The sequence below is a fragment of the Musca autumnalis genome, unplaced genomic scaffold, assembly GCF_047663935.1.
Source record: "Musca autumnalis isolate F117 unplaced genomic scaffold, ASM4766393v1 scaffold_5, whole genome shotgun sequence".
Lineage (NCBI taxonomy): Eukaryota > Metazoa > Arthropoda > Insecta > Diptera > Muscidae > Musca > Musca autumnalis.
The window spans coordinates 71,086,354-71,108,862 of NW_027412088.1; the positions used below are offsets into that span (position 1 = coordinate 71,086,354).

General features: G+C 36.4%; 1 protein-coding gene across 19 annotated transcripts in view; it reads right to left on the minus strand.

Annotated features, from left to right (window-relative positions):
• Positions 1-22,509, minus strand: part of LOC141387190 (uncharacterized) — a 225,527-nt gene that overhangs the window by 63,385 nt on the left and 139,633 nt on the right. The window contains exons 3-4 of one of the 19 annotated variants that reach the window (XM_073956471.1): positions 3,589-3,961; positions 3,148-3,516 (exon numbers count right to left, since the gene is read on the minus strand). The exons of 16 other annotated variants lie outside the window; for them this stretch is intronic. In XM_073956471.1, coding sequence (XP_073812572.1) covers positions 3,262-3,516; positions 3,589-3,961 — 628 coding nt within the window. In that variant the 3' untranslated portion in view covers positions 3,148-3,261. Of the gene's footprint in view, positions 1-3,147; positions 3,517-3,588; positions 3,962-9,413; positions 10,368-10,449; positions 10,829-19,038; positions 19,389-19,471; positions 19,851-22,509 lie in introns of those variants that run through there. 2 more of the 19 variants (XM_073956483.1, XM_073956481.1) reach the window with 2 other exon arrangements.

Genomic DNA, 22,509 nt, shown 5'->3' on the forward strand with positions numbered 1-22,509 from the left:
TTCTATTTTTTTTTTTTTTTGAGAATCTCTGCACGTTTTCTAAAGAATCTTCGTTCCGAAATCGTTCTGATTTCTAATCGATTTTCTAAGAGATTTTTTCTTCGGTTGTTAACGAAAAACAAAGTGATTGGCTATAAAATTCGCATATAAAATTTTTTTAATTTTGTCCATATAAATGCAACATATAATAATTCAAGCTATGTAGTATTGATTCAACATACTTCGTAAAAATCGTTTACATTGTTCTACTACTAACAACAAAATGATAACAATAGGGAAAATCATTAGAACTATTGAAATTTAAATCTTCCACAAATTAAAAGAAAATTGTCTTTGAGTGGGGTTTGTTTTGTGTTGTGTCAATACCAAATTCGCGCCCAAGAACTCTTTTTCCGATTTTTTTTCAGAATATTGAACACCTTTCTTCATAAAATCTAAATTTTCCAGATTTTTTTTCGAATTCGAACCGATTTCTGTCAGGAAATCTAAATTTCTTTCCGAATTTTCCAAGAATTTACTTCCGAATTCGTCAACACCAAATTCGTCATCGCCCAAGAATTTTTTTCCGATTTTTTTTCAGAATATTGAACACTTTTCTTCATAAGATCTAAATTTTCCAGATTTTCTTCCAAATTCGAACCGATTTCTGTCAGAAAATCTAAATTTCTTTCCGAATTTTCCAAGAATTTACTTCCGAATTCGTCGCGAAACTCTAATATTTTTTTAGAATTTCCTTAGAAAATTCTTTCCGAATTCGGTGACCACGTCCATACAACTTCGGCATCAGAATCCGAAATTTATTCAGAAATTCTGTCCGAATTCGAAACAATGGGGTCGTTATGGGGGCAAAACAAAAATCAAAGGTATTCGAGAGGAGGTCTTTCACTGCACCTTTCCGAACATTTTTTGTGGGAAGTACCCGAAGGAGTGGTCCGATAGAGCCCATATTGAAACCTGATCTATGTCTAGTAGAAATTTTACGATATGCTCCGGAGCAAAATTGATAGTTTTGTTCCAACAAAAGCGAAAAATATTTTTTCTCTGCGTGCCCTTCGAGAGATATCGTGCGCACAATTTTACAAACATTTTTTTAACTTTTGTGGGGGAGGTAATTGGTTCATCTTCGAACTTAAACAAAGTTTGGGCAGAATATTACGAAGTGCAAAATTTACTCGCTCGATGCACGCAAAAAAAAAATCGGCCTCTCTAACATATGTCCCAAACATATTTTGCAGCAAACATATATATGTTTGCAACAGTCCCAAACATAATATATGTTTGGGTCCGCAAACAAATATATGTTTGGGTGGAAACAAATATATGTTTGGGTGCAAACATATATATGTTTGGGTGCAAAGATATTTATGTTTGGGTGCAAACAATTTTATGTTTGGGTGGAAACAATTTTATGTTTGGGTGCAAACATTTTATATGGTTGGGGGCAAAAAAATACAAACCCAAAAGGCACAAAAAAACAAACACATGCACCAGTGAGCGCTTACTAAGAGCAAGGGAGCGTAAAATTCAATGTAAAACACTTTAAAATGTGTGCTCACTTGCTCTCAGTAAGAACTCACTGGCTATCTCCATAGTATACACACAAATGTTGAGGTTGTTTATTGGAAGGCAAAAGAACAACAAACACATAGGTACATACAAAATTCCAAAGAAATACATAACACAATTTAATAAAAGAAAAACTGATTGAAATAATTTGTAAATAGTCACACTTTTAAAAAGAAAAATATATAGAAACGTAGTTGAACGCTTCTCCTTTGTTGTGAAATAAAACAAATTGTCCTCATAGTTGAAATCATCAGCGGGGAATCGGCATCTAGAATCAAATGATTATGTAATGTAATAAATAAATATGGATATGCCATATTTCAAATATACATAAGTATGTATGTAATTACCAATATTAAATGCGATTTCTTCCTTGTCCAATAAAATAATTCCATTCAACTTTCCGATTCAATTATAAAATGTATTGGGCATATAATTTACTAAAAAGCACAATTTCTTTAAGAAAACACAAAACACTGATTTATTCACTCACTTTACCGTCTTGACTCTACAAAGGCATCTAAAACACTGAAGAAAGAAATAAAATATAATTCATATCATTTCTTCTTTTCTTCTTCTCCTCCTAAGTTGGTTAACAACAACAAAACAAGAAACACACGAGTTTGTCGCATACACCCCACCAAAGCCCCCTTCTTCGCTTCTACGTCTTCTATTATACAATACACACAACTCTTCATTATAAAACAGCAATCCACAGCCGCGAGAGCACTGTTATTACTCTCGTTGACAAACATCCTCTCTCCACCCATGAAAAAAATGTTCTAACATAAAAAATATGTTGGTACCGAAACATATCAAATTGAGATATGTTACAAAATGTTGCAAACATATATTTGTTTGGACCCAAACATATTATGTTTGGATCCAAAAATTAATTTGTTTGCAACCGGTCCCAAACATATATTTGTTTGGATCCAAACATATTTCTAACATAAATTTTTCTGCGTGTGGTTATCGTGCGCATCAGCCAGACAGACAGACCGACGGACATGACTAAATCAACTCAACATTGTCTGAAACGGATTCCGTTCAAACATACTTAGGGTCTAAAACCATTATTTCCATTAGTCACATATTTGGGCATATCAAAGTGTATATACACCCTCGTTAGCCTAAAGGCTGAGGGTATAATCTCACTTTCCTAGAACGTAGGATCCTAAAATGAATCTTTTCGTATTTTGTGGGCGTATTCGAAACGTTTGTGGATATTTTCAGGTCATATTAAAGGATTTTTTCCTGCAACTCTTTTATTATAGCCGTTCTTTTGGATTACTCTACTAAGAGAGTGGCCAGAAAAATTAATTCCTAGACTATTCCTTAAATTCCGATTTAATTCGGCGGCACTTTACTTGGGGGTTTCCTGTGCTGATCGTATTACGGTCCTTTTAGGTCAGTTTAGAGAAAACGTCTAAGTCTAAAGTTAAAGTTTTCCAATTCCACTGAGAACTTTTCTTCATTTCGAAATTTAATTTTTTTTAAGTTGGTTCAGCAATTTCTTTACCCCTACCCAATATTATTATATTCTTTTTTCGTTCTTTTAAGAGCAAAAACATGTTGTAATTTCATTAGCAAATAAAAAAATATTTTTATTTAATATCAGTAAATACTATATTATATTATCAGTTAATACTATTTACGATGAATTTTGGTCACTCCACTAAAAAGTAATTTTTTTCAATTCATATCTCCTTGATTCAAAAATTCTGTTTGATTTGAAACAACATTTGTCGTTGTGGAGTTCGTGGGCTCCGTCGTATCTAATTGATAACTGGATATGGCTTTGGGTAAATCACGTTTCACAATTGTGGCATTATATTCGGCAGGATGATGGCGCCTATAATGGGTGTAACGATTCGATTTTGATTTAAATGAGGCATCACAATAGGCACAGCTATATAAATCAATACCCGTATGTGTTGCCATATGCTCCTGGAAGAAGCCAATAAGAGAAGGATAATAATTACAAATAAATCATATAGGGAACATTTATCAACCACTTACTTTCAATAGTGTCGGTGTCTTAAATGCCTTTTCACACATTTGACATTTATGTCTCTTTTCCGGATTATGTTTGAATCGTTTATGCTGTCTCAATGCTGTTCGGGTCGTCGAAACAAAACCACAAATCTCACAACGATGTTCATTATCGGCCGTTGTATGCATATTGAGAACATGCCGTAACATATGTGATCTGGTTGCATACCATTTTTGACAATATTTACACTGTGCTGCCACCTTGGGAGCGTGTACCTTTTTCTCGTGCTTTTTGAGGGTATCAAGAGTGGGTTTGACCGCACCACATATCTCACAAATAAATTCTTTGTCGGGAAAATGATATTTAAGATGCCTAGACAAATAAGCTTCACATGCATATCTGAAATTATATGATATGATTGGAAAGAAAATGTGTTGGAGGGATATTCAGAATAGACTCATTTAACGGAGATTTTGTGTGTGTGTTTTCAGAGAGATGTTTAACTAAAAGTGATGAGAATATAACCAAAAAAATAGACAACAATCGAAAATTGGAAATGTTCTAATTCCGCATGTCTAAACAAATAATTGCTTCCCCTTCCCTCAAGCCAATAAATTATTCAAAATATTCGATGTGTTTCAATATACTTAAGCCAATTATCAAGGGTTATAAAAGGTCGGCCAGTTAGGCTAGGTTTGATAAGTTTTGACAATACAAAAATGAGATACAGGATTCCACTACTGGTCAGAAAGGGTCAATTTCTTTCAAAATGGGTCCATAGAAGCAACCTTTCTTTCAGAAAGGATCTATTTCTTTCAGAATGGGTCCATTTCTCTCTAGAAACTCAATTTCTTTCAAAAAGGGTTTACAGAAGCACCTTTTCTTTCAGAATGGGTCCATTTCTCTGTAGAAACTCAATTTCTTTCAAAAAGGGTTTATAGAAGCACCTTTTCTTTCAGAATGGGTCCATTTCTCTCTAGAAACTCAATTTCTTTCAAAAAGGGTTTATAGTAGCACTTTTTTTAGAATGGGCCAATTTCTCTCTAGAAACTCAATTTCTTTCAAAAACGGTTTAAAGAAGCTCCTTTTCTATCAGAAAGGGTCTACAGAAGTACCCTTTCTTTAAGAATGGGTCTATAGAAGCTCAATTTCTTTCAGAAAGAGTCTCTAGAAGCTTTATTTCTTTCAGAAACGGTCCATAGAGGCACCATTTCTTTCATAAAGGGTCCATAGAGGGGCCCTTTTTTAGAAAAGGGTCCATAGAGGCACCCTTTCTTTCGGAAAGTGTCAATAGAGGAACACTTTCTTTCAGAAAGGGTCCATAAAGGCAGCCCCTCAGAAGGGGTCCATAGATGCACCCTTTTTTCAGAAAGGTCCATAGAGGCACACTTTTTTCAGAAAGGCTCCATAGAGACTCCTTTCATTCAGAAAGGGTCCATAGAGGCATCCTTTTTTTCAGAAAGGGTACATAGAGTCAACCTTTCTTTCAGAAAGAGTCCATAGATACACCGTTTCTTTCAGAAAACTTCAATAGAAGCACCCTTTCTTTCAGAAAGAGTCCATAGAGGCACCCTTTCATTCAGAAACGGTCCAGATAGTCACCCTGTCCTTCAGAAGGGGTCCATAGAGGCACCGTTTCTTTCAGAAATGGTCCATAGAGGCACTAATTGTTTTAGAAAGGTCCAAAGAGGCACACTTTTTTCAGAAAGGGTCCATAAAGGCACCTTTTTTTAAAAAAGGCTTCATAGAGGCACCCTTTTTTCAAAAAGGCTCCATAGAGGCATCCTTTCTTTCAGAAAGGGTACATAGAGTCAACCTTTCTTTCAGAAAGAGTCCATAGAGGCACCGTTTCTTTCAGAAAACTTCAATAGAGGCACCCTTTCTTTCAGAAAGAGTTCATAGAGGCACCCTTTCATACAGAAACGGTCCAGAGAGTCACCCTGTCCTTCAGAAGGAGTCCATAGAGGCACCCTTTCTTTCAGAAAGGGTCTATAGAGGCACTATTTGTTTTAGAAAGGGTCCAAAGAGGCACACTTTTTTCAGAAAGGTTCCATAAAGGCACCCTTTTTTCAAAAAGGCTCCATAGAGGCATTCTTTGTTTTAGAAAGGGTCCATAGAGGCGCCCTTTTTTCAAAAAGGCTCCATAGAGGCACCCTTTCTGAAAGAAAGGGTCATTGAGTTCCATTAAAGTAAAACTAACGAATTTGTTCATCAACGCAATGAAACTTCTTCATTAATGCAATGAATAATTTAATTATTTTAATGTAACTTTTTCATTATTTCTATGCAACGGTTGCATTGATACGGTGAAATAAATAGATTTCTGAATGAAAGGGTCATTGAGTTCCATTAAAGTAAAACTGACGAATTTGTTCATCAATGCAATGAAACTCCTTCATTAATGCAATGAAATAATTTAATTATTTTAATGTAACTTTTTCATTATTTCTATGCAACGGTTGCATTGATACGGTGAAATAGATACATTACATTAATGAAAGTATTTCATTGCCTTAATGAAAGTGTTTCATTGCATAAAGGGAGAAATTTCTTTGTATTAACTACACCCAGTTTAAACTTGTTGTTTTTAAATTTGAAAACAACAAATATGAGATTACGCTTGACTTACATACAAATAGTAAGTAAAACACACATCTCAACAAAACTGCCAAAGTGAATCTAAAAATAGACAGAAAGCACGGTGGACGATTGGTTGTTGTTATTTTTCGACAACTATCAAAAGAGTTATGTGCATTCTCTGCAATGTGGAGACACATGACAGTGGGAGTGAGTAGTTAATTTGGTTTACATATGCGTCTACGAGAGTTTTTAGGTGTTTCGGTTGAATTTGCATTTAAACGAATTCATCAGTCACACTTATTCTTGAGCTCGTCATAAAATTGGGGAAGGGTTCATTGTTTCAATACTAAGAACTAAGAGAACTGATGAGTCCAAGTGGCATTGGACGAAACTAGTCTTCTCTGCCATCCCCAAAAGTAATCAATTTTAACTACACCCACTTTTTTAAATTTGAAAACAACAAATATGAGATTAAGCTTGACTTATATACAAATTGTAAATATATTCATTGACTGTAATTTTATGAAACTCAATGAAACTTTTTCGTTAATGCAATAACTGATTTTCCGCACATAGGATAGATGGTGCTTTTAGGACATTACTTCTAATGGTAAATCCTAGCTCTCAACCAAAAATCAGCTTTGTGTGAAGTTTTGCCATTTTAATTTCTATTTTGACTGGACTATACATAAGACTTAATTCTAATTAAACTTATAGAAATAAAAAGTTTCCTTACATCAATGAAACGCGTTTCATCAATACAATGAATCCAAGATCATTGAATTTTAGGTAATATAAGTTATAGCATGAATAAACATTTCATGGGTGCCACCGTGGTGCAATGGTAAGCACACCCAGGCCAGGCAACATCAAATTTTCAACGGTGGCAAAATACCCCTCAGCGATGTTGGCGACATTTCCTGAGTATTTCAGCCATGTAAAACTTATCTACAAGTGGTGTCTTAGGACACGCCGTTCGGACTCGGCTAGGTCCCATATCATTGAGCTAATATGAATCGGGGTGCACTCATTGATATGAGAGAAGTCTCCCTTGTCCCATCTGGGATGTTTGTGGAACAATTATTATATATGCAACATTTCATAACATCAATGAAAAATAACACTGGTCAACAGGACTTTTGTTTCAACCAAAGTTGCGGTTGTTTCTAGATGAAATCGGCGAGTTATTTTCAAATCCGGTCCCGGTTTTTCTCCATCAGCTCTTGTTTTTGAGATATAGCTCAAAATCGGTTTTTACGAGTTTAACCCAGACTTTCGTTATTTACGGATACAAACAAATATTTTTTGTGGGTTTTTTGACATTAAAATTTTAAGGAGATGTTGTACGCTCGATAAAAATCGTATTTGAAATAGTTATGGTGAGTATGTATCAAAAAAATATAGAAAATATACGACAGACCTTGTAAAAATTGCATATTTTGAGTACTTTAAGCTGTAATTACGTCATCGGAGGAAGTCATATGATCTCCATATGGTACTCCGGATATGCTTAGGGTGTCTACTATATAATCCAGTATTCAAATGTAGAATATAAAGTTCATAGCCCCCATGATTCGGCCATAAACTAAAAATCGCCATGAAGACTTGTAAAGGGAAATAATTTACCAGTGATATCATTACCACATAAGCCATTTACTTTTCAATGGCAGTCTTCATGATGATTTTTAGGTTATGGCCGAATCATGGGCGCTATGAACTTTATATTATATATTTGAATACTGGACTATATAGTAGACACTCTAAGCATATCCGCATTGCCATATGGAGATCCTATGACTTCCCCCGATGACGTAATTACAGCTTAAAGTACTCAAAATATGCAATTTTTACAAGGTCCGTCGTATATTTTCTATATTTTTTTGATACATACTCACCATAACTACTTCAAATACTACTTGTATCGAGCGTACAACATCTCCTTAATATTTTAATGTCGAAAAACCCACAAAAAATATTTGTTTGTATCCGAAAATAACTAAAGTCTAGGTTAAACTCGTAAAAACCGATTTTGAGCTATATCTCAAAAACAAGAGCTGATGGAGAAAAACCGGGACCGGATTTGAAAATAACTCGCCGATTTCATCTAGAAACAACTACAACTTCGTCTGAAACATTCAACTTTTTCAATTTTGTTGAGCAGTGTAATCAATGATACAACTTCATTGATGCAACGAAGAATTTTCCTTTCAGTGCACGTCCTTGGAACACTGTAAGAAAAAGATTCAAAACATAAATGATATTGTACGTAAGATCTATGAAATTTGTCATTGATTTTGAACCAACGTAGAGCTTCTTGGAATGAATGAAAAAAATTCATTGGAATGAATGAAAAAATAAAATTAACGAATTTGTTCATCAATGCAATGAAACTTCTTCATTGCAAATGAAACGAAACTTCTCCGTTAATACAATGAAATTTGTTCATTTTTGTTGCAGAGAAATTATTTCATTGTAAAAAAGTATTAAAGTATTAAATTAAAAGTATTTCATTCGATTAATGAAAGTGATTCATTGTATTAATGAACATATTCATTAACTCTTATTTTAGGAAACTCAATGAAACTTTTGGTTAAATGAATGAATAAAGAATTTCCGCACATGGCGCTTTTAGAACATTGCTTCTAATGGTAAATCCAACCAAAATTCAGATTTATGGGAATTTTTGTTATTTCAATTTCAATGTGATTTAGTTCTCATTACATTCAAAGTATTTATACTTTCAAAACATGCTTAATTCACATATATATTTTTTTTAATGTATAGAAATAAAAAGTTTCATTACATCAATGAATTGCATTTTATTAATACAATGAAATGCGTTTCATTAGTACAATGAAATACATTTCATTGATAAAATAAATTCAAAATTCATTAAAAAATTATCATTCATGAACATTTCATTATATTAATGCAACATTTCATAGGATCACAGAAACCCCTTACTTTCAGTGACCTAAATCTTGACGCACGTCTTTGGCGTTTTCACCACAAAAGTAGAACACATGTACGTAGGCTGACTTCCGAATCGTCAGATGGTTTTAAAATGTCTGTTTTCCCTAATAATACCTGTCATCTAATAATATCTGTCATCTGTAAAAATGCACGAGTGTGCAACTGAAATATTTTGACGAAGTTTAAAACCCGCAAAGCATCTAACGATTCGGAAGTCAGCCGTAGTGTTATGAACACTGCGCCGAAATAGTACATCGTGGTCAATAATATGAAAGTTGTAAAAACAAAACACAAAATATAATTTTTAGTAAATCTATAATATTTATTTCCACAAATAAACACATTTAAAAAGTTTTTATGACAATTTTTTGTTTTAAATCCTTAAAATGTATTTGTAATAAAAATGTAAATATATTAATATGTCGCGCCGGGAATTAGAAAATATATTAAACAGGGTCATTAATAAATAATTCTATGATATTGTTATGGAATTAGTTTTAACTTAACTTAAACGTTGTTTTATTCCCCGAAGCGGTTTATTACAATCCTTTATTAAAGTTACTTCATTTATTCACACACGACTTTGCTTTATTACGCACACAGCTTGACTCTACTAAGCACACAGCTTTTCTTTACTTAGGTTACACTTTACTTAGCTGACGGTTTTAGTTCGCGATAAGATTTACAACACACTCCGTATTTATACACGCTCGCTAATGCATAGACTGTTCTAGCATCCTCAATTTTGTATGTTCTAAAATGTCCAAGCGAAATGTTAATCGATTCGCAAACACACATACAATTGGGGACGGATTGGGGCAATAGGGCCAGAGGTAATAAATACGAGAGAGTGTAGAAAGAAAGATAAAAAACAATAAGGAAATAAACGTGAGAAATGGCGAGTGCAATTATAAACAGTAATTGTTGTTGTAAAATCGATTTAAATAAGGTAAATGCTTAATAACTCTTCTTAGAAAACGGCAATTAATCCAAATTAACTTAAAATATATCAGTTATTTTCCTAACAATATTATATATTATATTAAAAAATCTATTGTATTTGTAAATCACCACCATCGGTCCCCGTCAATTCTTTTATAGATTGTGGTCTCGACCGCTTTTCCTTCTTAGCATGTTCCAGTGGGTGGTCATTCTTTATATGAACATAATAACGAGCTTTATGTTTAAAAGATTTATTCTCACAATAGGGGCAGCGATATAAATCAATTCCGGTATGAGTAGCAATGTGTTCCTGTAAAAAACACATACAGGAAAATAATGATTTGTAAAAAAATTAAACGTCCCCCACCCTCTTTCTATTACAACGAACTTACATTTAATTGCTGGGGAGTCTGAAATTTCCATTCACAAAGCGTACACTGGTGCTTCTTTGCGGAACTATGTGTGAATCGTTTATGCTGATATAGCGCCGAAGGTGAAGATGAACAAGCACCGCAAATATCACAGCGATGCTCATTATCTGCTGCCTTATGCATATTGGCGACATGCGCCAACATATTGGCACGTGTTGCATACCATTTGCCACAATATTTACACTGTTCCGGTTTCTTCGGCATATGAACCCTGCGATTGTGGGCATAGAGTGCCTTTTCTTTGGGCAAAACTTTGCCACAAATTTCACAGACAAAAACTTTATTGGTCGGATTGTGATATCTTTTTTGATGGTCTAGAGCATATTTGCTACAAGCGAATCTGTAATGAAATTGTAATGAGAAAACACACATTGGAGTTGAATGCCACAATATGTACCCAACTCATAGCTGGGTGAAGTTTTTGGAACATAGTTTGAAAGTATGGAGTGTTTGATGGCAAAAATTAATGCAAAACTTAAAAAAATCGACACTTTTTCAGGGAAATCTTGGTAACTAATTCATTTTGGTGGCTAACTTACCGACATTTTGAATCGCTCTACAGATGACAAACTGTTTCCGATTATCTCAATCAGGGCAATCATGGATAATTCCCTTGGAATTTTTCGCACGGAAAATAATTTTAAAAAGTGAAATTCTTTTAAAAATCAATATTTGAAAACGTTGAATCCGAATCCGCACGGAATTTTTATTCATGATTATCCTGAATTATTTTCACTTTCTTTGTTTTACACTCGACTATGTAACTGTCTGCTGTATATAGGATATTCTTCATCCCTTAACTACTTTTTCTTTTTATATATGTACATAAATCTAGGACTCAGAATCCTCATCGAAAAAAACCGATTATCAAATATTGAACGAATAGGATTCCGACTTTAGTTTTCAAAAACAAAAAAAAAAAAAAAATCAGCCAAATTTTACTTCACTATTTATTTACCCATTCGGATGTGACTTCATTAATCTTAGGTTACTTCTACATGCAGAGAAAAAAATATGATTAATCCAATATCCAATCCAATTAATCCAATAAGAAGAGCAAAATATGCATTGTAAATATATTGTCAGATTTCATATGTTGTATTGTGAATCCAACAATAACTTTTGTCAACTTCAGACAGGAAGAAAAATGCTTCGTTGCATCAATAAAGGGGTCTCATTGATTATTTTTTGATGCTATGAAATGTTTCATTAATATAATCAAATGTTTATGCATTAGGGCAGGGTGATTTGTGTTTCGTGTTTCTGATTCCTGGGATTGAACTGAGCAAAAAAGGCTACTTTACCATATGTCTACCGCGAAAATCGAGCCTCCCGATTTTGACTTTAAGTTTTTTATTGGCGTTTTTTTGATATTTTGGCATATATCAGCTAAACCATTTGCGACCCAATACAATGGCCAAAATTGTAGCCAACACAATAATTAAGAACTCTCTAGTACATCGCGAAATTATTAGAATGCTCCTTCAGGCAGTTTTGGCCTTGATAAAGTGCACATTTGTTGGCAAATGTCGATAAATGATATTGTGCTACAAAAGTTGACCAGAAAAATATTCAAGCGTTCTGTTACAAAATTCTATCGTGTTGGCGAGGGAGGCTCGATTTTCGCGGTAGACATATGGTCCAGTAGACTTTTTTGCTCAGTTCAATCCCAGGAATCAGAAATGCGAAGGGCCCATTAAGGTTTTCAAATCGCCCCGGCCTATTATGCATGCTACGAAACCTTAAATTTAATATATTGTTTGTTTCATGTAATGAAACTTTTTATTTTCATATTTTATCTCTATAAAGAAAAAAAATGAAATAAACATGTTTTGAAAGTCCAAATACCGTTTTAGTAGAATGATAACACTGTGCAACACTGAAAATGCAAACAACCTCTAGTGGGCATTTTCTGAAAGTACATATTAAGGCTACAAAACCTCTAGTTGGGTTTCGTGTTTTTAGATCGGGTTTAGATTTTATGGCCTCATATATACCTTTTTTCAATTGATTCGTGCTTTATCTCATAAACTAATAAGAATTTTGCTTTGCAGTCTTCAGCAATATTGTAGTATTAAAGTAGTAGAACTTATATGTCAAACAGACGAAATACGAAAAACCGCATATAGCGCATCAAAATTGATAAAATATGGGAAATATTACATAATTTCTGTAATTATGGTCAGTAACTGCCAAACTATTGAGAGTTGAACCAAGTAGCCTTTCGCAAAAATTTTCCAAATAATGTCCTCAGCAATTCTTCAGAACATTCCGAAACTGTAAAACACTTATTTCATGTTGTTTAGGCGGTATTTCATATCATACTTTCTACAAAACATATTTCAAACAACGTTCACACAGGCTGTTTATTCTCATATTTGAAATTTCAATGTATTGTTGGTATATTTATCAAATTGTCGTTGAAAAATATGATCGAAACAACGCCATAGAGGAATTTTACAACAATGATATGTTCTGAAGAGTTATGCATTACATTCCAGCGAATATTTTTCCCAAAGATAACATTAAGAAAAATTTTACGGTTTTGGAGATACGCTGCGAAATATATACAAATCACGGAAATTTTAGATATATTATAAAATTTGAGGCAATAAATGATGTTATTCGTGTTCATTATGTTTCCAAATACCTTCTTCTTGTTCTTATCCACAAGTGTGCTGCGGATGTCATGGAAAGATTCGTATTGGTTTCAAAGATATAGCCCCGATTTTCTTTAAAAAGTCAATATTTAGCCATGTTTAGATAGGGCAATAAAATCCGAATCCGATCTAACGAAACAAAACGGAAATAGGGTTTTTGTCTATTGCGTCTGTACTTTCATAAAAACCGCATTTGAAATTGTTTGCACAAAATTACCCTGAAAATGTTGCACAGTGTAATTAAGTCTGCTATATAGTCATCCAGTCAAAAAGGGCAAATTGTTATAGCAAAAATTCCCACAAAGTTGAATTTTAATTGAGAGCTTGGATTTACCATTAGAATCGAATGTCCTAAAAACACCTGCGATCCTATGTGTGCAAAAATTCGTTTTTGCTTTAATGAAAAAGATTCATTGAGTTTCATAAAATGCCTCCTAATAAATATGTTCATTACAACAAAGAAACATCTTCATTAATGCAATGTAAGACTTTCATTAATGAAATCCAAACTGTTTCATAGAATTAATGTAACCGTTTCATAGCAATGATGAAAAAGTTTCAAAATAATGAAATTATTTCATTGCAATAATGAAGAAGTTTCGTTGCATTAATGAAAAAATAGCATTGCACTAATGAAAACAATTGGTAATGTTACTTTAATGAAACGATCTTCTCTCGGCGCTGAGGCAAAAAAATGTTTTGGTGAGTTTGTTTTCTTGTTTTAACAATATTTTATATGTTAGTTTTTCTGCTTAATCTGGCTCAGGGTCTATCACAAGTCCTAGGAATGTGGCTACTTCGATGGGATGTAACCAAAAATCTGTTGGAGTTAGTTAAGTAGGTTTGGTAGTCAGTAGGGTAGCTGAAATGGTGTAGTGTGTTGTGCGGACCTGTGTCGCATGTTGGACAGATGTATTGCACAGTATCATCGATTCTTGCCATATAGGTATTCAGACGGCTTCACCATCCCGAGCCCATATTCTTCCATCGCATTGCGCTTAGATTCGCGAACCACACTGGCGCCGCAAGACTTGTTCTCTTATCGCACATAGCTGTAGTATGCGCGTATGACATGAATATGTTGTCGAATGTTATCCCTATGTATAGATGGGTCTATAGAAGCACCCTTTCTTTCAGAAGGGGTATATAGAAGGGTCTATAGAAGCACCCTTTCTTTCAGAAGGGGTATATAGAAGGGTCTATAGAAGCACCCTTTCTTTCAGAAGGGGTATATAGAAGGGTCTATAGAAGCACCCTTTCTTTCAGAAGGGGTATATAGAATGGTCTATAGAAGCACCCTTTCTTTCAGAAGGGGTATATAGAAGGGTCTATAGAAGCACCCTTTCTTTCAGAAGGGGTATATAGAAGGGTCTATAGAAGCACCATTTCTTTCAGAAGGGGTATATAGAAGGGTCTATAGAAGCACCCTTTCTTTCAGAAGGGGTATATAGAAGGGTCTATAGAAGCACCCTTTCTTTCAGAAGGGGTAAATAGAAGCACCCTTTCTTTCAGAAGGGGTAAATAGAAGCACCCTTTCTTTCAGAAGGGGTCTATAGAAGCACCCTTTCTTTCAGAAGGGGTCTATAGAAGCACCCTTTCTTTCAGAAGGGGTCTATAGAAGCACCCTTTCTTTGAGAAGGGGTCTATAGAAGCACCCTTTCTTTGAGAAGGGGTCTATAGAAGCACCCTTTCTTTGAGAAGGGGTCTATAGAAGCACCCTTTCTTTGAGAAGAGGTCTATAGAAGCACCCTTTCTTTGAGAAGGGGTCTATAGAAGCACCCTTTCTTTGAGAAGGGGTCTATAGAAGCACCCTTTCTTTGAGAAGGGGTCTATAGAAGCACCCTTTCTTTGAGAAGGGGTCTATAGAAGCACCCTTTCTTTGAGAAGGGGTCTATAGAAGCACCCTTTCTTTGAGAAGGGGTCTATAGAAGCACCCTTTCTTTGAGAAGGGGTCTATAGAAGCACCTTTTCTTTGAGAAGGGGTCTATAGAAGCACCCTTTCTTTGAGAAGGGGTCTATAGAAGCACCTTTTCTTTGAGAAGGGGTCTATAGAAGCACCCTTTCTTTGAGAAGGGGTCTATAGAAGCACCCTTTCTTTGAGAAGGGGTCTATAGAAGCACCCTTTCTTTGAGAAGGGGTCAATAGAAGCACCCTTTCTTTGAGAAGGGGTCTATAGAAGCACCCTTTCTTTGAGAAGGGGTCTATAGAAGCACCCTTTCTTTCACAAGGGGTATATAGAAGCACCCTTTCTTTCACAAGGGGTATATAGAAGCACCCTTTCTTTGAGAAGGGGTCTATAGAAGCACCCTTTCTTTCACAAGGGGTATATAGAAGCACCCTTTCTTTCACATGGGGTATATAGAAGCACCCTTTCTTTCAGAAGGGGTCTATAGAAGCACGCTTTCTTTGAGAAGGAGTATATAGAAGCACCCTTTCTTTCAGAAGGGGTCTATAGAAGCACGCTTTCTTTGAGAAGGGGTCTATAGAAGCACGCTTTCTTTGAGAAGGGGTCTATAGAAGCACCCTTTCTTTCAGAAGGGCTCTATAAAAGCACCCTTTCTTTCAGAAGACCTCTATAGAAGCACCCTTTCTTTCAGAAGACCTCTATAGAAGCACCCTTTCTTTCAGAAGGGGTCTATAGAAGCACCCTTTCTTTCAGAAGGGGTCTATAGGAGCACCCTTTCTTTCAGAAGGGGTCTATAGGAGCAACCTTTTTTTCAGAAGGCCTCTATAGAAGCACCCTTTCTTTGAGAAGGGGTCTATAGAAGCACCCTTTCTTTGAGAAGGGGTCTATAGAAGCACCCTTTCTTTGAGAAGGGGTCAATAGAAGCACCCTTTCTTTGAGAAGGGGTCTATAGAAGCACCCTTTCTTTGAGAAGGGGTCTATAGAAGCACCCTTTCTTTCACAAGGGGTATATAGAAGCACCCTTTCTTTCACAAGGGGTATATAGAAGCACCCTTTCTTTGAGAAGGGGTCTATAGAAGCACCCTTTCTTTCACAAGGGGTATATAGAAGCACCCTTTCTTTCACATGGGGTATATAGAAGCACCCTTTCTTTCAGAAGGGGTCTATAGAAGCACGCTTTCTTTGAGAAGGAGTATATAGAAGCACCCTTTCTTTCAGAAGGGGTCTATAGAAGCACGCTTTCTTTGAGAAGGGGTCTATAGAAGCACGCTTTCTTTGAGAAGGGGTCTATAGAAGCACCCTTTCTTTCAGAAGGGCTCTATAAAAGCACCCTTTCTTTCAGAAGACCTCTATAGAAGCACCCTTTCTTTCAGAAGACCTCTATAGAAGCACCCTTTCTTTCAGAAGGGGTCTATAGAAGCACCCTTTCTTTCAGAAGGGGTCTATAGGAGCACCCTTTCTTTCAGAAGGGGTCTATAGGAGCAACCTTTTTTTCAGAAGGCCTCTATAGAAGCAACCTTTGTTTCAGAAGGGGTCTATAGAAGCAACCTTTGTTTCAGAAGGGGTCTACAGAAGCAACTTTTCTTTCAGAAGGGCTCTATAGAAGCAACCTTTCTTTCAGAAGGGGTCTATAGAAGCACCCTTTCTTTCAGAAGGGGTCTATAGAAGCACCCTTTCTTTCAGAAGGGGTCTATAGAAGCACCCTTTCTTTCAGAAGGGGTCTATAGAAGCACCCTTTCTTTCAGAAGGGGTCTATAGAAGCACCCTTTCTTTCAGAAGAGGTCTATAGAAGCACCCTTTCTTTCAGAAGGGGTCTATAGAAGCACCCTTTCTTTCAGAAGGGGTCTATAGAAGCACCCTTTCTTTCAGAAGGGGTCTATAGAAGCACCCTTTCTTTCAGAAGGGATCTATAGAAGCACCCTTTCTTTCAGAAGGGGTCTATAGAAGCACCCTTTCTTTCAGAAGGGGTCTATAGAAGCACCCTTTCTTTCAGAAGGGGTCTATGGAAGCACCCTTTCTTTCAGAAGGGGTCTATAGAAGCACCCTTTCTTTCAGAAGGGGTCTATAGAAGCACCCTTTCTTTCAGAAAGGGGTCTATAGAAGCACCTTTCTTTCAGAAGGGGTCTATAGAAGCACCCTTTCTTTCAGAAGGGGTACATAGAAGCACCCTTTCTTTCAGAAGGGGTCTATAGAAGCACCCTTTCTTTCAGAAGGGGTACATAGAAGCACCCTTTCTTTCAGAAGGGGTATATAGAAGCACCCTTTCTTTCAGAAGGGGTATATAGAAGCACCCTTTCTTTCAGAAGGGGTATATAGAAGCACCCTTTCTTTCAGAAGGGGTATATAGAAGCACCCTTTCTTTCAGGAGGGGTATATAGAAGCACCCTTTCTTTCAGAAGGGGTATATAGAAGCACCCTTTCTTTCAGAAGGGGTATATAGAAGCACTCTTTCGTTCATAAAGGGTCTATAGAAACACCCTTTCTTTTAGAAGGGGTATATAGAAGCACGCTTTCTTTCAGAAGGGGTCTATAGAAGCACCCTTTCTTTCACAAGGGGTCTATAGAAGCACTCTTTCGTTCATAAAGGGTCTATAGAAACACCCTTTCTTTTAGAAGGGGTATATAGAAGCACGCTTTCTTTCAGAAGGGGTCTATAGAAACACCCTTTCTTTCACAAGGGGTCTATAGAAGCACCCGTTCTTTCATGAAGGGTCTATAGAAGCACCCTTTCTTTCAGGAGGGGCCTAAAGAAGCACCCTTTCCTTGAGAAGGGGTCTATAGAAGCACCCTTTCTTTCATGAAGCGCCTATAGAAGCACCCTTTTTTCATGAAGGGTCTATAGAAGCACCCTTTCCTTCATGAAGGGTCTATAGAAGCACCTTTTCTTTCATGAAGGGTCTATAGAAGCACCCTTTCTTTCATGAAGGGTCTATAGAAGCACCCTTTCTTTCAAAAGGGGTATATAGAAGCAACCTTTCTTTCAGGAAGGGTCTACAGAAGCATCCTTTCTTTCAGGAAGGGAAGCACCCTTTCGTTCATGAAGGGTCTATAGAAGCACCTTTCTTTCATGAAGGGTCTATAGAAGCACCCTTTCTTTGAAGAAGGGTCTATAGAAGCACCCTTTCTTTCAGGAAGGGTATACAGAAACATCCTTTCGTTCATGAAGGGTCTATAGAAGCACCATTTCTGTCATGAAGGGTCTATAGAAGCACCTTTTCTTTCATGAAGGGTCTATAGAAGCACCTTTTCTTTCATGAAGGGTCTATAGAAGCACCCTCTCTTTCATGAAGGGTCTATAGAAGCACCATTTCTTTAAAAAGAGTCTATCGATGCACCCTTTCTTTTGATACAGCTATTTATCGGCGGAATGTATACGTTCAGCAACTCTACCAAGGCAGTTCTACACCTTTCTTTCCATATTGTTCCCCAAAATTTCTACTGCATTAAATTTTGAATTTCACAACAATTTCGTACCTGAAGAAAAAAAATATAGTAGTAGTTGAGAGAAACAAATTTTCGAAAGATCTATGGGCCTGTCCGCGTTAACGTTGGATATCGACGTCGTATGAACCGCCAGCTATAGTTAAACGTATCGAGATTCAACGATTTCCTTCGCTAGGCCATGTCATAAGAATGAGCGATGATGAACTTGCTAAAATGACGTACATATAAATAGGGTTCACATGGCGGTACACGCAAAACTGGAACGCCAACGAAAAACAGGTATTCCAAATTGTAAAAGCAAGACAACAAATAAAGAGGAATGTATTTTTTTTTTCTTATTTCGACTTATAGGACAACTGTTCTGTAGAGGTCCAACTAAGTGAGTAAACTGGTTTATAGTATTTATGTAAACGTTTCATAACAATAATGAAAAGGTTACATTACAATAACAATATTATTTCATTGCAGCAATGAAAAAAAAATTGTTAATTTTAATTTAATGAAACTAATTGTCTAATAAGCAAAATTTTCAAATAAATAAAAATCACATTTTTAAAAACATTTTTATTAATGGTTTATATTCAAGGTTTTAAAATATTTATTTTCAAATAACAAGGAGAATTTCAGATTTCTGATTTTGTAAAATTTATACGACAGAGAAAGGTTGGTGATAAATTGCCATCATTTTACATTTGTAAATCATCAGCATCGGCTGTTGTTTCATCCTGATCTACTATAGTCTGAGGTCGTGCCCGTTTTTCTCTATTTGCGTATTCCACGGGATGCATGCGTTTTAAATGGTTATATAAATGAGAACGACGTTTAAATTGTTTATTAGCACAAAAATCGCACGGATATATTTCAAGACCAGTATGAGTTGTCATATGCTCCTGCAACAACAAAAGAAATATTTTTTTTAAAAAACTCCAGCAAAATATACCCTCCCCCCTCATATTATAATAAGTAAACTTACAGTCAATAGACTCGGTGCTTTAAACGACTTCTCACATAGAGTACAATTGTATTTCTTGATCGTATTATGCATGGCACGTTTATGCTGATACAGACCCGACGGAGAAGATGCACAATGCCCGCAAATATCACAGCGATGTTCATCATCGGCTGATGTATGCATATTATAGAAATGCGCCAGCATATGCGGTCTTGTGGAATACCATTTGCCGCAATAGGTGCACTGTGACCGTTTTTTCGGCATATGAACTTTTCGATTGTGAATATAAAGGGCTTTTGCTTTGCTCAAAACTTTGCCACATATTTCGCAGATGTAATCTTTTTGATCCGGATTATGATGTTCTCTAACGTGTTCCCTATAATACCGCCTATTTCTGAATCTGAAATTGTAATGCAAAAAACACACATTGGAGTACAATATGAATATGTGTATATGTGTCTATCCCTCCACCAATTGTGAGGAAGATAAATAACAAGGAATACATACATACATACATAGATTTTGTAATATAGTATGAAAGCTTGGAGTGTTTGATGGAAACGATTTATTTTGAACTCATTGTCTTGCAATGCTTTACATCTCAGGTAGAGATCTAAGAAGTATCATGAGTATGTGGATAAAATTCGAGTAAGATTTTCATAATTAATAACGCTCTTTCAATTAAAAATTTATACAAACAATGTTCTACTGATTTATTCCAGGGGTGCTTCTATAAAGCCATTCTGAAAGAAAGGGTGCATCTATAGACCCTTCCTGAAAAAAGAGTGCTCCGGTAGACCCTTTCTGAAAGAGAGGGTGTTTGGATGGACTCTTTCTGAAAGAAAGGGTGCTTCGATAGACCCTTTCTGAAAGACAGGGTGCTTCGATAGACCCTTTCTGAAAGAAAAGGTACTTCGATGGACCTTTCCTGAAAGAAAGTGTGATTCTATAGACCCTTCCTGAAAGAAGGGGTGCTTCTATGGACCCTTCCTGAAAGACAGGGTGCTCCGATGGACCCTTTGTGAAATAAATTGTGCTTCTATAGACCCTTCCTCAAAGAATGGGTGCTTCTATAGACTTTTCCTGAAAGAAAAACGGCTTCTATAGACCCTTCCTGAAAGAAAGCGTGCTTTTATAGACCCTTCCTGAAAGAAAGGGTATTTCCATAGACCCTACCTGAACGAAAGGGTACTTCGATAGACCTTTTCTGAAAGAAGGTGCTTCGATAGACCCTTTCCGAAAGAAAAGGTGCTTCGATAGACCCTTTCCGAAAGAAAAGGTGCTTCGGTAGACCCTTTCCGAAAGAAAGGGTACTTCGATAGAGCTTTTCTGAAAGAAATGGTGCTTCATCTTTTCTGAACGAAAGGGTGCTTCGATAGATCCTTTCTGAAAGAAAGGGTGCTTCGATGGACTCTTTCTGAAAGAAAGGGTTCTTCGAAAGACTCTTTCTGAAAGAAAGGGTGCTTCGTTAGACCCTTTCTGAAAGACAGGGTGCTTCGCAAGACCCTTTATTAACGACAGGGTGCTTCGATAGACCCTTTCTGGAAGAAAGGGTGCTTCTATAGACCCTTCCTGAAAGAAAGGGTGCTTCTATAGACCCTACCTGAAAGACAGGGTGCATCGTTAGACCCTTCCTGAAAGACAGGGTGCATCGTGAGACCCTTTCTGGAAGAAAGGGTGCTTCTATAGACCCTTTCAAAAGAAAGGGTGCTTCGATATACCCTTTCAAAAGAAAGGGTGCTTCGATATACCCTTTTTGAAATAAATTGTGCTTCTATAGACCCTTCCTGAAAGAATGGGTGCTTCTATAGACCCTTCCTGAAAGAATGGGTGCTTCTATACTTTTCCTAAAAGAAAAACGGCTTCTATAGACACTTCCTGAAAGAAAGCGTGCTTTTATAGACCCTTCCTGAAAGAAAGCGTGCTTTTATAGACCCTTCCTGAAAGAAAGGGTATTTCCATAAACCCTTCCTGAACGAAAGGGTACTTCGATAGACCTTTTCTGAAAGAAATGGTGCTTCGATAGACCTTTTCTGAAAGAAAGGGTGCTTCGATAGATCCTTTTTGAAAAAAAGCGTGCTTTTATAGACCCTTCCTGAAAGAAAGGGTATTTCCATAGACCCTTTCTGAACGAAAGGGTACTTCGATAGACCTTTTCTGAAAGAAAGGGTGCTTCGATAGACCCTTTCCGAAAGAAAAGGTGCTTCGATAGACCCTTTCCGAAAGAAAATGTGCTTCGGTAGACCCTTTCAGAAAGAAAGGGTACTTCGATAGACCTTTTCTGAAAGAAATGGTGCTTCGATAGACCTTTTCTAAAAGAAACGTTGCTTCGATAGATCCTTTCCGAAAGAAAGGGTACTTCGATAGACCTTTTCTGAAAGAAATGGTGCTTCGATAGACCTTTTCTGAAAGAAATGGTGCTTCGATAGACCTTTTCTGAAAGAAAGGGTGCTTCGATAGATCCTTTCTGAAAGAAAGTGTGCTTCGATAGATCCTTTCTGAAAGAAAGGGTACTTCGATAGACCTTTTCTGAAAGAAATGGTGCTTCGTTGGACCTTTTCTGAGAGAAAGGGTGCTTCTATAGACCCTTCCTGAAAGATAGTGTGCTTCTATAGACCCTACCTGAAAGACAGGGTGCATCGTTAGACCCTTCCTGAAAGACAGGGTGCATCGTTAGACCCTTTTTGGAAGAAAGGGTGCTTCTATAGACTCTTTCAAAAGAAAGGGTGCTTCGATAGACTCTTTCAAAAGAAAGGGTGCTTCGATAGACCCTTTTTGAAATAAATTGTGCTTCTATAGACCCTTCTTAAAAGAATGGGTGCTTCTATAGACTTTTCCTGAAAGAAAAACGGCTTCTATAGGCCCATTTTGAAAGAAAGTGTGCTTTTATAGACCCTTCCTGAAAGAAATGGTATTCCCATAGACCCTTCCTGAACGAAAGGGTACTTCGATAGACCTTTTCTGAAAGAAAGGGTGCTTCGATAGACCCTTTCCGAAAGAAAAGGTGCTTCGATAGACCCTTTCCGAAAGAAAAGGTGCTTTGGTAGACCCTTTCCGAA